Raw genomic sequence first — 17030 nt, 5'->3', positions numbered from 1 at the left:
ATAGGAGATGAAATTGTGGCTTTCTTTATGTTACAACTTTCAACATGTTATTGATATCCATAAGTATTGAGATGATTATGTATGCAGGGTGAAACCACACAATTTCTCATTGATTATATTTGCTAAAGAATAATTGTTTTTGAATTACAAAGCAAATCTTTGTGTACTTAGACATATACTTAGGACAAAGCAGATAATTTCTTAGAGGCTTTCAATTTTATATGATAGAAAAGAAATATATTGAACACCACTTTCTTCCCCTATTATTAGATTTGACCAATAGTAATATTTTAATTAAATTTTAACTGATTTTAGTCCTAAAGATGTATTTCACTGAAAACAAAATTTCACTGTTACATCTTTTTTTTTAAGTGAAGGGTCTATAAACAATTGTTATTTCATTGATAACATTGCCATAGAAAAGCTTAGTTCCAGTGAAACTAAGAAAATTAAAAGCTTTAACAACAATATTATTCAGATTTTAAAAACAATAAATTTAAAAGATAGCAGATCAAAACAGGAAGCATGTAAGAACGTTGTGCTTGGGTTAATTTTGTAAATTGGCAGGAGTCTAATGCCTGTTACTAGTTCTGCCTTCCCCGCCATTTCCTGCTTTCCAATGGTCAAGCCTTGAGCAGCTCTGGACTCCAGCTGCTATTTCTGAATGCCAGGCCGGTCTGATAAAGCTCACTCATCTGGGATTTAAACCAGGATGAAAAGAGCAAATCTGGCATGCATTATTGAAACTTCCTTTTGGCAAATTATTTGTATCTTACTCTTAGTCTGGGGTCAAGATGAATAAGTGTTCCCATTTGATGGGTTACAGAGTATTTCAGTTCTAATTGCCATTTAGTGTTTTAGTAAGTTTTAATGAGACGTTAGGCTCTAGTGGTTGATTATGTTTTTTTTCCCCTTTTTCTTTTGGACATTGTTCAAAGACACATAGTCTGAGTTGGGCAGCCATTTAAATGTTTTAGTAAATAATACTACCCTGTTTCCCTGAAAATAAGACCTCCCTGGATAATAAACCCAATTATACCTTTGAGTGCATGCGCTAAAATAAGACCTCCCCCAAAATAAGCCCTCCCTGAAAATATTGCAACACAACAGCAGCCATGAGGTGGCCATGCTCACCGCCTCCTGCACCTCAAAAATAATAAGACCTCCCGCAAAATAAGGCCAAGCACTTATTTCGGGGGTCAAAAGAAAGTAAGACCCTGTCTTATTTTCAGAGAAACACGGTAATTTAAAGCAGTGGTCCCCAACCCCCGGTCCGCGGACCGGTGCCGGGCCGCGGAGTACCTGGCACCGGGCCGCGCAGCGGCCGGGGGCCATGATCGCTGCAGCGGCCGGGGGCCATGATCCCTGCTGCCTCTTCACCCACACGCGCAGCCTGAGATCAACCCCGGGACTCGAACCCGAGAGCCGCCTCTCCGGTCCAAACCCCACTCCCACCCCGGCTGCCCGCCTGGCCGCCTTGGTAGCCCGTGGAGACGGAGCGCGTTCGGTTCGCCGCTACCTGGGGGCGCCGTCCCCATGACGTCACCGCGGAGTCCTCGCCTCCTTCCCTGGCGAGGCTTTCTCCCCGCCAGCCAATCAGAGGCCAGTCCCCGGGCAAGCGGGGACAAGTTGCTGGCCGGTCGAAGCAGAAGCGGGAGATTGGAGGGGGGGGAGAGAGAGTGAGAGAGCGAGCGCTGGGCGGGTGGCAGCGCATTCCACAGCGGACTAGGCGCGCCGCGGGCTGCCAACCCCCCCACCCACACACACACGTACACACACTGCCTCTCTGGCAATTGGCTGCCCAGGAAGGGAGCGGGGAGCTTTCACAGATAGGAACGTGATGGGGTTTGTTTTCTTCCCCCACTCCTGAGCCCTTTTTTTTTTTTTTTGCTTGCCTTCTGGGGTCTCCGCCGTGGAGCAGCCGAGGTCAGATGGGGAGGCGGAGAGAGAGAGAGAGAGAGAGAGAGATGGGCGGGTGGCAGCTGTCTGTGAAACATCTTCCCCTCCCCACCTCCTGGGCAGCCAATTGCCAGAGAGGCACGGTGGGGGTGGTGGGGGTGGAAGGAAATAAAAAGAGAAGTTGCCCTTTCATTTTGCAATCTCTCTCTACGACCTTGTTTCATTCTCTTCCCTTTTGTTTCGTCCTCATTTCTCAATCTCAGCAACTTTAACACTTTTGGACTTCAACTCCCCAAATTGCCCAGCCAGCTAGAATAGATAGATAGATGGTGGATAGGTGATTGATAGATAGAGAGGGATGGATGGATGGATGGATGGATGGATAAATAGATAAATAGATAGATAGATAGATAGATAGATAGATAGATAGATAGATAGATAGATAGATAGATAGAGGATATATACACATACACGCATACACACATACATACACACAGAGAGAGAGAGAGACAGAGACAGAGACAGACATGGATGGATAGATATCACAGAAGTGAGTACACCCCCTCACATTTTATCAATATTTAAGTATATCTTGCAGCAGTTTAGACATTAATGGCTGGGGGCCATGATCGCTGCAGAACAATGCCCCCCCACCCCTGCGCGCGCTCAGCGGGCCACGGTAAAATTATCAAAGGCTGACTGGTCCGCGGCGATAAAAAGGTTGGGGACCACTGATTTAAAGTATTTAAAGAGGGGGAAATATAGATAACTTGTTTGTTCCTCATTCTTACTTGAATATTTCAAAATACAGTAAGCTGATTTTATGCCTATTGATAGGCATTGAAATTAGAACATTTATTATAGGTTTGGTCAAATATTTTGCATACTTTTTAATTTAGAGACAAGAATGCAGATCAAAACTTGAATCAGGTGTGAAAAAAGTGGGTAAAGTAAAAAAAAATGGCGATGGAATTCGTAAATGTAAACTAATCTTGCATGTTGTCCATAACGTTGTTTTCTTTGTGCATTTGCATAAAGGTTGTTGAAATAGAAGTAGAAATAAAATGTCTGGGCATTGTATGTAAAAACAAAATTATTGAGGTTCACAGAACAATACAAGCACTTGGCATACATTAGTTTTTAGCAGAAAGAAATCTTGGCTTTCAAAATTTGTTGCCGAATTGGGTTCTAATAAATAGATTATTTTTTTTTGGCTTCTATAGGGTGGAAAGACAAGTGGAGTAAATGAACACAGCATTGATGGGTCAAAGAAAAAAGGGAGCTTTCAGTCAATTGGAGAACCATGTAAATTATCCAGGAATATCCAAAACGTCATGCAGGTATGCTAGTCAGATTATTACAATATTTTGGACTATTTAAAATATTTTTATGAGTAGATGGTTTCTGCATAAAATCCAGTCTTCTGTTTTAGCCTTTTTAAGAAAGTAACCAGTGTCATAGAGAACTACCTCTACTGTGATATTCCCCCCATTGGAGCCCCAAAATAACTGGCAGAGCCATGTCTTTAGGCTCTTATGGAAGGCCAGGAGGGTCAGTGCTGTTAAATGATTACATGTTCCAGGTTCAAATTGTTGACTAGGTAAAAATCATTGTATAAAAATCAATTAACGTATTGCCTTCGAAACAGCTTTATATTAGTTATGCATATTATTCCTAGCCCTTGAGAATTTTGAGGCAGGATCTCAAGTAGACAGACACTGAAAAACATTTAAAAAGCTCATTTTAAAACAGTAAACAATGGTTAGCTTCATATATTATGCTGAGCCTTAATCTGGTTTGTTTTGCTTTGACTCAGTGTTTTGTGCCAACTTGGTAATAGTCTATATTAGGGCTTGAGTTTAGAGTAAGAACAGCAAAATGGTTTCGCTTTTCTGTTCTCATTACATCTATGGTAGCTGGCCAGTGGCCCTCTTTTAGGTGGCCAGCTTCCTCCTAGGTAAGGAAGGTCCTGAGGACTGAATCACTATAAGGGCTGTTCTAAGCCTCCAACAGATAAAATGGCTCAGATTTGCTTGTTTGGGTTTTTAGGAGGGGGTATACATTTAAATTACACTATAAGGGAAATGTAATGGCAAAGAGTTTAGGAAGTCTGATTTAAGCAAACTGAAAAGAGCTGAGTGCTCTGTGCAATTATATGCTCTTCCCCATTGCTTGCCTTTTTCTGTCCTATTAGGTAGCTAAGCCTGTGCACCAAACAGCTGCAGAGTTTTGCTCTACTTCTAGCCTTCCAAAGGATCCCATCCTCAGAAGGGAAAAACTGCAAGATTTGATGACTCAAATTCAGGGGACTTACAATTTCATGCAGGTAGCTTTATTGGTTAATATAATAGCTTTGGAACTACTGGGAATTAATGATGAACCAGGAAAGATAGGGCTATAAAGGAAAAATGACTTCAGTATCAAAATTTTGATGCCACATCTATCTGTGAATGCATCAAATATACCAAAAGGCAGATTCTGAAATTTTCCATCTCTCAAAATATATTGGCCAAAAGAAATATCAATGATCTTGAAAAGGTGAATTATATTTTTTTGCATTGTGAATTTTCAGCAGGATATTATTTTAAAGTCAAGACCAGGGAGAAATATTTCTCAGTATGTTAAAAATTTACTTATAAATTAGGATGCTAAAATTATAGTGGCAATAATCAGCTTTATGGTCATAAAAACAAGGTGTTCAGTAAGACATTAATTAGACTTAAATATGTAATATTTACCCATTTGTTTCATTGTTAAACTAATGCTACACTTCTAGATTATTTGAATGTTCGCTTTTTGCATCTTTTAGCTGTCTATATAAATGTGTATATTTTTATACACACATGTAAAGAGTAACACTTTTGTCTTTAAGGAATCACTTCTGGATTTTGATAAACCTTCACAAAGTGCTGGCTGTTCATCACAAGCATCTTCTGTTGATTCTTCTGGTAATTCTATTTAATACATTTAAATAAATGAAGTACATATAATGAAATAAAACAATAAAATAAAATAAGAAATAACATAAAACAGTTGCTTAGCATTCATATTCTAATTTTAACTAGTTGTTTACATTTATGGCAAACAAAGATGACTTATGGCCTTTAATAAATACTAAGTTTGTATGAAAACGTAATTTTGAATCTTTGCCCAAAATTTCTATTTCAACATTAATTGAAATGAATGTATCAAAGCTGCATTTAAATTATATCAACATATTGAAGAGATAATGTGGTTTGTAAAAAAAACACTGCAGTATTTTTATTGTTTATTTAATGAAACATTTGGAGTTATCTCTAATTTTGATTTCAGATTGAAGACTTTAAAACTCTATCCTTGTCTAGTCCCGACTAGCTATTGAGATGGAAATCAATAATGCTAAATATAAATATAACTGTCAGCCTTTTTAAATCTAGAAATGGTAACACTGTGTTACCCAATATAGGACTTACAAAATGACTGTTTTCTTAATTTATTGGAAACAGTTGTACTTCTTATTTTTCTTATATTTTTCTTATTTTTTAGCTTCTAATGAACAACTTTCAAGCCAAAATGATTTCCCTGAACAATCAATGCAGGTAAAATCGAAAGTTGTCATTTGTGACAAAATGTGTCAACTTTTAAATATATTATTATATGGTTTATTTGATTCAAATTTTATTTTTATTTCTTCATTGAATGTCAGGGCTAAATTTACTCTTCTGTGTCAGGAAAAAGTAGAAGTCCCTTGAAGGACAATAGGAAAAAAATGGTTTATTGAATCCTTGCTACAGGTAGTCCTCAATTTTTTCACACTTAGAACCATTATAGCCACTTGATAAAAAAGGCACTTGGCAACTGACTCATTTATGACAGTTTCAGTGTCCCATGACACTAGTAATTTTTGCGACCTTCTGACAAGCAAAGTCAATGTGGAAGCCAGATTCACTTAACAAATGTGTTACTAACTTAACAATTCACTTATAAATTATGGCAACAAAGGTAAAATGGGGCAAAACTCACTTAACAACTGTCTTGCTTAGCTACAGAAATTTTGGGCTCAATTATGGTCATTGGTTGAGGACTATCTGTATAATTTGTACTATCAGGGACAGTATGCCTGATTCCCAGTCGTTGGGAGAACTTCAGTGGGAAGATTATATTCCATCATGTTCTACTTGTGGGATTCATATTAAGGCAATCAGAACTAAATGTGTGCTGGCTTAACAAATGAGCTGGCTTAACTGAGCAACAGAAATTTTGGAGTCAATTGTGGTCATAAATTGAGGACTACCTGTATTTTCTTAGGTTAGGATTAGGGTTTGTCCTCCTGTGAAAAGTGTTTTATCTAGTCTGATTCCAAAAGAGAGGTGAATAAATGGAGTTTTGGAATTTTTTCCCCCAGAACACCTGTTCCTGTTGAATCCTACTTATTATATGGCACACCAAGGAGAAACTAAATTAGGCCTCCAACATTCAAACCAGAATCATTGGGAAGTTGGACAATTAGACATGTTTTAATTCCTTCCTCGTTTAAACTAGTTATCGGTGATGGAATGTTTTCCATGATTGGACAGAGCAAAAGTCATTCTTTCCAAAGAAGTTGCCTTCAGTTATCTGCCATCTTATACATAATTGAGGATAACATTGAGAAAGGAAGAAAGAGGATGGCTTGCATAACAACGTTCAACAGGCAGCCAAATTATCTTTGTCTAGCCTTCTCACTGTGATAAAACATAAACCTTTGCCGAAACCCAGTATCTTCAGTTATCATTACTATTATGGTTCATTGCATTGTCAGACAGATGTTCAAACTGGAATTGCCATTTTTATCCAGCTACCAAGTCCTTCCCAAGGACCTGGGATGGGCAAATGTTGATTTAAAAAAAATTATTAAACAAATTTATATAGCCATGAATACATAGGTGATTCCAGGCAGCTTACAACATTATTATTTTTTTAAAAAAATCATAGAACAATGTCTAAGTGAACATTTAATGATGAAACAAATGTCATAATGTATTTCAAATTATACTTTTAAAGATCTCCTTTAATGATCTTGTGGCAACTTTTATTGTCAGAGTGCTTCTTCTCCTGTGACTTTGCATGGATCAAACACTTCCTTAATTTCTGATAACACCTTGTCTGGATCAGAAACTGAACTTCATTCACCACAGGTAAGACAGCTTTACCAATTCATCTCTGTTTTTGATTCTCTTGAGCCTAATTTATGTATTTCCCACCTTCAATTAGGGATTGCTTTTGAAGAACTCCACCAACTTGTGATAGCTTTTGAGAAGTATGTGGCCTTTTGCCAGTAATGGATGGGTGATTTGGGGGGGGGGGAGCAGGTTGGAAGCACCCTGTACCTCTTTTCCAGAGCCCCATTTACATTCTATCTCTACTGTGCAATAAACTCTGAGAAGTATGATGTCCCCAATACACTATTAGTGATCCTTTCTTTAAATATTGATCTCGTTCTGCATGAAGGATAATTGTCTCCTGCAAACTCCAGTCCCTTTTTGCTCCTTTTTTATTTCCTCTGGGAGGGGCCCATTCATTTTCCACCTGTAGCCTTACTCCCAAGTCGACACCTGTTCTTTAGCTGTTCCTTTCGTCTGGCAACTCTGTGCATGCGTACACTGGGAACAGGCTCCAGCTGTTCATCTGCCTCACTGATGTCTGCCTCTGAAGGCATGTGATAACTGGCACACGGCTCTGGCCCCATCTCTGTCTCTGACACAAAGCCCTCATCAGAGCCTTCCCCAGACTCCAGGACTGGCCCATGTACCTCCCCAGCCTCCTCACTGTCCAGCTCTGCTGGACAGTTCCGCAAATGTCCTGTTTCCTGAATGTGACTTAATTAGAGTTTCCAGAGTTTCCAGAGTTCCCAGCCCATATAGTTAAAGAAGGGAGCTCTAAGACAAGTAAATGAAAACCCATTTTGTGGTTCTTTTTGTCCTTAAAGGAGAAGCCCTCAGGGTATCTATGGTCTGTAATAAAATAAAATAAAAAGATCACTAAAACAAATTGAACTCTGCTTTTTTTGCCCATTCTTTGCTTTTTCTCAATTGTACAATGTTCTTACTAGAGATAGAACTAGACAGGATTGTTATTATATTGTTCAATAAGTGGTTTATTAAGAAGCTTAGCTATTTATTAATTTGATCTTATTTCTGAGGAGACTGCTTGCTGGCTTGGAAGGTTACAGGTGATGATCACATGACTCCGGGGTGCAGCAACCATCATAACAAGCTAGTTGCCAAGTGGCCAAATTTTAATCATGTGACTGGGAGGATGCTGTGCTTGTCGTAAATGTGAGGACTAGTTGTAAGTCAGTTTTTTTCAGGGCTGTAGTAACTTCACTGAACAAATAGTTGTAAGTTGAGGATTCTTTGTGTAATATAAGTCAAGAAATTACCAAGCAGTTTATGTCATAAAAGAGCGTAGTTATTCTAGTTAAAAAAACAATATATTAAGAATAGGAATTGAGTAAAAAAACCTCCTCCTTTTGCTTTTTTTACTTTTATATATCTTTGTTTCAGAGAATCCTTCCAAATATTTATAATAATGTAGGTTATTGAAGATAAATATAACTATACAATATCATTTCTTGCAGAAACTGCTGATGTTTGATCATTTAGAGCAGGGGTGTCAAAGTTCCAGCCCGTGGGCCAGATGCATCACACACTGGCCATGCTCACCCCCATTTTAGCAAAGGGGGGGGAGTCGAGATACGTCATGTGATACCACGAGTTTGACACCCCTGATTTAAGAGTTTAACAACCTAACCTGTTCCACTCTGCTTCCTCTCTTCAAGGTTCCTACTCCACTTTCAAGTGAATCACAGACCCCACTGACACCCTCAAGAACTACCGTATCACCAGTACATCAGGGGAACGTTTTTCAATCTCCTCCATCAAGTAGCAATGCGGTTAATGTAAAAGCACCTCCTTTTCAGGCTATGCAGACTGTAAGTATAATATAATTAGATGTTAGACAACACAACAAAATATTGGCCCCATTTTTTGCTTCTGGCAGCTCCTTTACAAAGAACAGATGGTCTTCATATAAGATATAAGACAACAAAATCACATTTTGTTGAATAGACATTTCAGATAATCTTCGCTTAACAGCCATTCAAAGTTATCATGGCCCCCTTTCAGAAGATACTTTTGATCTGGTACCAGAGTTCTGATGACTGTGCACGCACGGACACGCTGCAGTCATGATCATATTTTGGGTGTTTAGCAATTGGCTTGAATTTACAGCCATTTGCATCATCTGATTGGATATAATGGATTTGTTTAATGACCACATTTATTTAATGACTGCCAGAAATAAAGTAAAATCAGCCACACTTGTGTAATAACCTGCTTAAAGAACTCCACAGTGTACAACCATAATTCTGGGCTCAACTATGATAAGTCAGGAACTATCTGTAATCTATTTTTCACAATGTTTCATTTTAGAAATTAGAATGTTAGTAAATTAGAAATCCCAACATATAACCCTAGATGGTTCATAACATTATGTCTTCTTTTGTAGGTGTTCAAAGTGAATGCACCTTTGCCACCTCGTAGAGAGCAGGATGCAAAAGAGAATTCTCTGCATTCCACAGGATACAATCAGAATTTTTCAACAGCAAGCACACAGACGCCACCCCCATGTAAATTACCATCAACTCAAAATGCAGAACAAACAACTTTTTCCCAAGAGTCTCTTTCAAATGGTAAGAATTTCAGTGCAAATTGGTAACTGAACTGATAATGCAAGAGATGACCATGATTCTAAATTCATTTTGAACATCCCATAATATTTAACACACATTGCTTCAAAAATGACAGAAAAACATAAGTCTTTATATTTGTTTTTTTGGTTTCATCTTTTGAAAAGAGAGTGTAGTCTGATGTGACCAAAGTGAACATTAAATTTTAAACGGACCATATTTTTTTTACCCCAATACTGGAAAGTCCCATGATCTAAGGGAGGAGAGAGGGAGGGGGATAGAGAAAGGATGAGAGAGAGACAGAGAGAATGAATGAGAAAGGTCGGCAGTTCAGTGGTTCAAATCCCTAGCCATGTAACGGAGTGAGCTCCCGTTACTTATCCCAGCTTCTGCCAACCTAGCAGTTCAAAAGCATGTAAAAACGCAAGTAGAAAAATAGGGACCACCTTTGGTGGGAAGGTAACAGTGTTCCGTGCGCCTTCGGTGTTTAGTCATGTTGGCCACATGACCACAGAGACGTCTTTGGACAGCGCTGGCTCTTCGGCTTTGAAATGGAGATGAGCACTGCCCCCTAGAGTTGGGAATCACTGGCACATATGTGCGAGGGGAACCTTTACATTTATATAGATATAGATATATACCAGTATGTATCTCCCATGAAAACAATTGTAAAAGCAAGTCCATTTTAATAATAAGTCAAGAGGGTAAACAAGATGACCACTGAAAATTGGAAGCATTTCTATGATAGAACTTTGAATTGATTTCATTTGCTTTGAACTTCTTGAAGGAGATTTATTTCTCAGCTGAAGCATCCAACCTGGCCAGACTGTTCTGATTTTTTTCAGTCCTCCCTTATGCCCTCCAATCTCCACCTACATCTAAAAAGCTAGAAAATGTTCAGCTTTCTCCTCCTCCTTCCCTGTAATCTCACTTATACCTCCCATGGGACTATAATTGGAGACACGTCGGAGCTTTTACTGCATAACAGTCTTCAATAACCTACTATGGCATCTTCTTTATTATCATTTCTATATCTCCCCACCTCCACACCCAAACACACTCACACCCCATGCTGGGATTTTTCTTGTCGTATACCATGCATTCCAATGAAAGGTTTTGATTTTGTCTGCTATGATTATATGGGCAAGGAGAGAGATTAGTAAATTTTGTTGCAAAGCTATAAAAGTGTCCATTTTCTCCATTCCCTTAGTTGGGAACCTATAGTAGAATATTCTCTTTTGGGAGGTAGATGTTCTGGACAGCTTTGGCATGTTTCCAAATTATTTTTAGATGCAGGTGGTGCCTTTGTGGGAGCTAGGCAAAGGAATTGCTCACTTCTGAGATGAATGTTGCTTTTGAGCAGCGGTCTCCAACCTTGAGCACTTTAGGAATTGTGGACTTCAACTCCCAGAATTCCTCGGTTCCACCACAAAACCGCGTTAGACTAAAGCGCGCTCGGCGAAACCGTGTAGCTGACGTCATCACAGGGCGACAACAGCGCGGAGACAGAAGCACGCTGTAAATGCTAAACCTAAAATTAACCCCTAAACCTAATCCTAAACCTAACCCTAAACCTAATCCTAACCCTTAACCTAACCCTAACCCTTAACGTAACCCTAAACCTAACCCTTACCTTAAGTTGAATCGGCTTGCTTTCAAAGCGCTATTTAAAGCGCCCTTCTTTCTCCGCGCTCGCTGTTGTCGCCCTGTTGATGACGTCAGCGACGCAGTTTAATCGGGCGCGCTTTAGTCGAGCGTGGTTTTGTCGTGCCACAGAATTCCTCAGCCAGCTTTGGCTAGCTGAGGAATTCTGGGAGTTGAAGTTCACAGGTCTTAAAGTGCCCAACGTTGGAGAGCCCTGCTTTTTTGAGTACCTTGTACTCTTCTCTACTGTGGGAAAATAGAAGGTTGAAATTAATTCCTTAGTAATTAGTAACCAGTAGAGAGTGGATCATACCCATTTTGACGAGATGAATGGCAGGAAAACTTAAATTGCCAACTTTGTTTTTTTAATGTCTTATTTTAATACATTGTTTTGTTTCGTAGCAAGAAGCGTTAAGTACATTTAAACTTATCTGTCTTAATACTGCTAAGCCTCCAGACTGACTAGTTTGTGTTAAGTCCCAACTACTTTAATGAAGTTTTAAATTCAACAAATGTATTTTTAAACAGTTATGAACCGTAACAAGTGTGCAACAACTCCTGGGTGTAACAAGCAGAGTGCAAATAATCCTGTATAATAAAGGTTGAGGAAAAAGGTCAGGAGCCACATTCTTTTCCTTTGCAGTCACTTACAGGAGTATGTAAGATGTGTACTTCTCATCTTAAGCAGGTACTTGCCAGGCTGAGGGAGCTGTTCCTGTCAGCAATGGTACCCTCACTTTTTATGCAGCACAGACAGCCACTTTTCCTAGACCATCACAGCCTTTTATTGGAAACCGTGGATCTATCAGAGGGTCTCTCAGGGGTGTAAGATCGATGAACAATTCTTATCGCTCTCCTGGTGGATACAAAGGTAAGCTCCAGTTTTATGAAAACATTGGTGTATATTTTGATGTAGACCCAGTGGTGGGATGCGACCGATATGGGCGTACCAGTGCCTGTTGTGAGCACCAGGTACAGTTCCGATACAGCGCTCCGGAGGGCCTGCCCACCCTCCTTACCTGTATTTGAGCCAATCAGGGCTTAGGCGCATGGAGCGTATGGCGCCTGCGTGACACTTGGCCAAGCAGCTGGAGCGTCGCGGGGGTAAGTATGCATGCATGTGTGTATGTGGTGGACGCCCGGCTCCGTTGCAGTGTACCGGTTGCAACGGGATCCATGCAGATCTATTACTAGTCCTGTTCAGAAATGAATCCTGAAAAAACAATCATTAATTGTAGTTGAGATTCTGTGGACTTACACTGTAGAATATGAAATACAGTCCTTATTGGAACAAGAACAATACCACTCTTTTTTAAAATATTTTTTTAATTTTTTTCCAGTATAAACATACATATTTTGTGGACAGTACATTGACTGTCAAGTCTTTTTTAAACATTAACAATAATGATACAAATAAATATGTATAATTCTAATCTTCCAACTTCAACAATATTAGTCTCTTTCCATAATCCTTTATCATTTTCCCATTAATTCATTTAAACATAAATAACATTTCTTTGCACCCTACATTTATTATCCCCTGCTAAGTCCTATCATTTAATATTGGTGGGAATTTAGGATTAGGTAATTTAATTGTATTAATAATATTAACAGTATGTTAAAGTATAATGTGAATCTAAGATAGTAAGGATTAGAAATTGTGAGGATTTTGAGATACACTCCCGGGACTGATCAAATAGTGTTAATACTTAGCGTTATTAATAATCCTACACATTTGGAATATTGAAGTTATGGTGGAACAGTGGGTAATTTTTAAAATATGAACAATACCACTCTGAACAGCATGTCCACGGCACAATGCAGAAAGGGCACGGCATACATGCTTGAATTAGGTTATATATAACGCAATATATAAATATTGTTTCAGGTGTCAATTATATGTTAATTATTTGACAGTTAAGTATGCCCTCACAGTGACTCTCTTATGCATTTACACTGATGCTCAGATTTAAAATAATTCAATAAATGTGTGAGCACCAAATTATTCTTCCATGCACTCATGTTCTCCCATATATATTGAGACTTTAATCCTCCACCTCATGCATGCATATATTCTCACCTATGAGAGTCTCACAGTTAGTGATGGTTGAATTCTTGCTGACAACCAATAGCTAGGAGGAATATACCCTGTTTCCTCAAAATAGGACCCAATTGGAAAACAAGTCCTAGCATGATTTTTCAGAATGATCATAATGTAAGCTCTACCCCCAAAATAAGCCCCAGGTAAGATTGTCAGCCAGATGGGTGCATTTAGTACCATATTTTCCTGAAAATAAGCCCTAAAGTGTCTTTTGGAGCAAAAATTAATACAAGACCCAATTATTTTCGGGGAAACATGGTAAGAAGCTACACTCTACTAGACTGCAGATTATGCATCTCTGTAGATCTGAATTCACTCGATGTAATCCGGGTGACAGATTCTTAGTGATGGACCTAATCTCATCTCCCAGAAGTATGGGTGTTTCCAAACCTTATTTTACTTACAAGTCTACTATTCCAGTAAGCTTTTGGCCTATACATGCAGTCCTTGCTTAGCAACCATACATTTGGATTTTTTTTTTCAATTTACAACTTGCACTGAATGGGTAGTATTTATGATCAGAGTAACCCCTGGTGTCAGGTCCAAGATCAAAATCCAATCCAATCCTTTATTTGCTTACACTTAATGGACAAAATCTTGCCAAACTAAAACTATAAGCTTCTAACCTACTAGATATATCCTGAGAGATTCTAGGGTGGAACTACCCTGAGCCTTCCTCCTGCTCCATCTCAACTCAGGATCGCATAGTCTCTTAATCTGGAAAGCTCTGTGTTGCCAAAACTACTTCTTCCCCCACTTCTCCAGATGCACATTCCACCACAACTGATAATATCCCTCCCTCTCTCACTCTCTTTTCCATACCTACCTACCTACCTACCTACCTACCTACCTACCTACCTACCTACCTATCTATCACTTATCTATCATTACCCCCACACATCCTCCATCTCTCTTTTTCTCTCTATTATATATGGCCACCCATCTCAGAAGGATAAAGCAAAAAAAAAAGGTATCAAATGCCTTGATTTTTGGATGCTATTTTGTACTTCAAAGAATATTTGAATTATCAATTTAATCACATAAAACAGACCCAGTCTAACATGCTCAAATCTTGAAGTCAAGGTACCAGTGAAACGCTAAGGATGCTGGTTGCTAAAGACCATCTTAGACATTGGCTTCCCTGTCCTTGGAAGAGTTGCATATCTTTTTGCCCATGGTTACTACAATAAAGGTTACTGAATATTCAAAATTGTGGTCACTTCCTCTTGGACAACAAATTGGGTCTGTTCTTTTTCATGACACAAGGTGTGGAGTATTAAAGTTCTCTTAACACACCAGTGGAGAAAGGCACATGGCACATTTTTACTATTTAATGGAAATATGAAGTGTTTTACACTAAATGAATGTTTTATTCCAGCAGGTTTTGAACCTTACAGAGGATCGCCTTCAATCCCTAATGGAACCTATAGCCAATTACAGCTTCCTGGCAGAGATTATTCTTCAGTGCAGTATTCTCAGAGGGTAAATGACTTGACAAGCTTTGTTACAGACCAAATATGCTTTAATATAATTTGGCACCCTATGTTCTGTGCAAAAGTCAAAATCGAGCATTAACTTGACATAAGAGATGTCATAAAACCTGACAGCAGGTTGTGGCTACTAATTTAGTATGGTTAATAGTAAGTGCTATCTAGAGCAAATAAATGGAATATAAATAAATAACGGTTAATATATCATAGTTCACACCTGGTTGGTATATCGTATCCTATTGATGAATTTTAATTTGGGGTTTATATCTGATTTTTTTTTTTACTTTGCCTATTTGAATATTAAACAGTCTTTTTTTATGAATAATGCATTTGAAAATAACCATCAATTAAGTACGCTGGAAAATCAGAACAAGAATTGGATGTAGTTTAAAATTTTCAGCCATATGATATATTGTAATTAAACTAGTGCTAATTAAGGATATTGGACTGCAGATATTTGCCAGGTAACAACAGACTTTTAATGCAGGACACAGCACAGCTCCCTCCCACTCTACTAACTTCAAGTGATGGTAAGAATGATGTTATTGCCCTTTACTAAATTTAGACAAATGTTTATTTTTTAGGATATGAATTACCAACCAAACTATAAGCGAGGCGGTATTAATAGTGGTCGAACTAATTCAAGAGGTAAGTTTACTGTTAACATGATTTAAAATGTAAGTCTCTTTTAAGTCACACTGCAGTGCTCAGGTTGCATTCCACTATGATTAATCAATCCAGTACACTATGGATGACGTGCATTGTTGCCTAAGCAATCAAGGACAGATACCATGTTCTTAGGCATTTTATCTGATATATGCCTGGAAAGGAATCTGAGACACTTCCGAAGGAATCACTACCCATTCAGTGCTGTTAACAATATACAGTAATTGCATACTTAGGTGCTATTTTGAACAGTTAATAACTGCTAGGAATTCAAAACTTTTGCAAAGAGCAGGGAGGAAAATGTCCATCCCCACCTTTCCTCAACAGGGATGACATGTTCTTAACTTTTTCTGCTCTTACCTTCCTCTGAACCACTTCTGTCCAGATTGATATCTACTTTTTGTTCTGTGCCTGGCAGCCACTTTATTCAATGTTTGAATGCAAACATTTAAAAAGTATCCATTTGGATTCACATAACCTGAAATCAGTGATTCCAGGCACAGAACATTTTGCCCATCTAAAACAGTAATTTTTTTCAGGCTATTGAAGAAAATATTTAATTCCAGTTTAGCCATATCAACTTTATATAAAATATAAAATCCTTAAAGCTTCTATGTTTTAGGTTACAGGCAAGAAAACAGACAGGAAGAAAACTGCTCAGCAGGTAGAGCTCGAGGTAGAACACGTGGTAAAAAATACTTCAGAAGAAGGGAATTGAGAAAAACAGAGAAAAATGAGAAAGAAGCAGAGTCTGAAAACAATCTTGTAGTTGCCAAAATGCACCAATTCAGTTAGTGCTGATTAACAATATAGTTGACAGATTGGTAACTTGGTTTTCTACACTAAATAAAAACACATTTTTAAAGATGTGTCTTTTCTTGGAAGTAAGAGCAATGCATCCTTACAAAATATATTTCCTATTGTATAAATATAATATTTAAGCAGCTATGGTTAGTTGAGTGAGTAAGCAGCCACTATATATTAATGATAAAATGTAAATACATATAACATTGCAATTCTATCTATGGGTTTTTACTTTTTAGGCATTCTGTTATGTAAATCAATGGGTTGTAGTAATTTGGAGTAAACCATTCAGTTTCTGTTTTCATGATCAGAAGTTGTGAGAATTAAGCTTTAATTTGAAGAGCATCATATAACATGAAGTAGTTCTGGAAATCAAATTTAATAACTCATAATATCCTAGCTGTCTCCAACCTGGTATCTTCCAAGTATGTTTTGGATGATAATTTTCAGAATTCCCTGAACATTTACAGGGCAATAGTTTGAGGAAAATAATATAGTTTGATAACTATACAAAAATGTCTGAATGGAAAAAAATTATTTCTCAACATGGTATTAAAGATACTGCAGATGTATTTAAATTTCTGGTGTCTAAAACCCATTGCAGAAGTATGTTCAATGCATATATCACCTCTACCCAGCTTTTAGAGAATGAAGGTTGAAAAACCTGTTTCTAGCTTAAACATGCATGGTTAATTGAGTTGTTTTTTCATGAAATAAT

The 17030-nt window shown here is 38.1% G+C and overlaps 1 protein-coding gene across 1 annotated transcript in view; it reads left to right on the top strand.

Annotated features, from left to right (window-relative positions):
- Positions 1-17030, top strand: part of CAPRIN2 (caprin family member 2) — a 39255-nt gene that overhangs the window by 19722 nt on the left and 2503 nt on the right. Inside the window, exons 9-18 of the mRNA XM_032220720.1 lie at positions 3123-3239; positions 4094-4225; positions 4772-4847; positions 5425-5477; positions 6960-7055; positions 8699-8851; positions 9427-9610; positions 11940-12122; positions 14734-14834; positions 15427-15490. Of these exons, the coding sequence (XP_032076611.1) occupies positions 3123-3239; positions 4094-4225; positions 4772-4847; positions 5425-5477; positions 6960-7055; positions 8699-8851; positions 9427-9610; positions 11940-12122; positions 14734-14834; positions 15427-15490 (1159 nt within the window). The remainder of the gene's footprint in view (positions 1-3122; positions 3240-4093; positions 4226-4771; positions 4848-5424; positions 5478-6959; positions 7056-8698; positions 8852-9426; positions 9611-11939; positions 12123-14733; positions 14835-15426; positions 15491-17030) is intronic.

Source organism: Thamnophis elegans, chromosome 7, assembly GCF_009769535.1.
Source record: "Thamnophis elegans isolate rThaEle1 chromosome 7, rThaEle1.pri, whole genome shotgun sequence".
NCBI lineage: Eukaryota > Metazoa > Chordata > Lepidosauria > Squamata > Colubridae > Thamnophis > Thamnophis elegans.
Note: the sequence above shows the minus strand (reverse complement) of the source record. Positions and strands in the feature narration are given on the sequence as shown.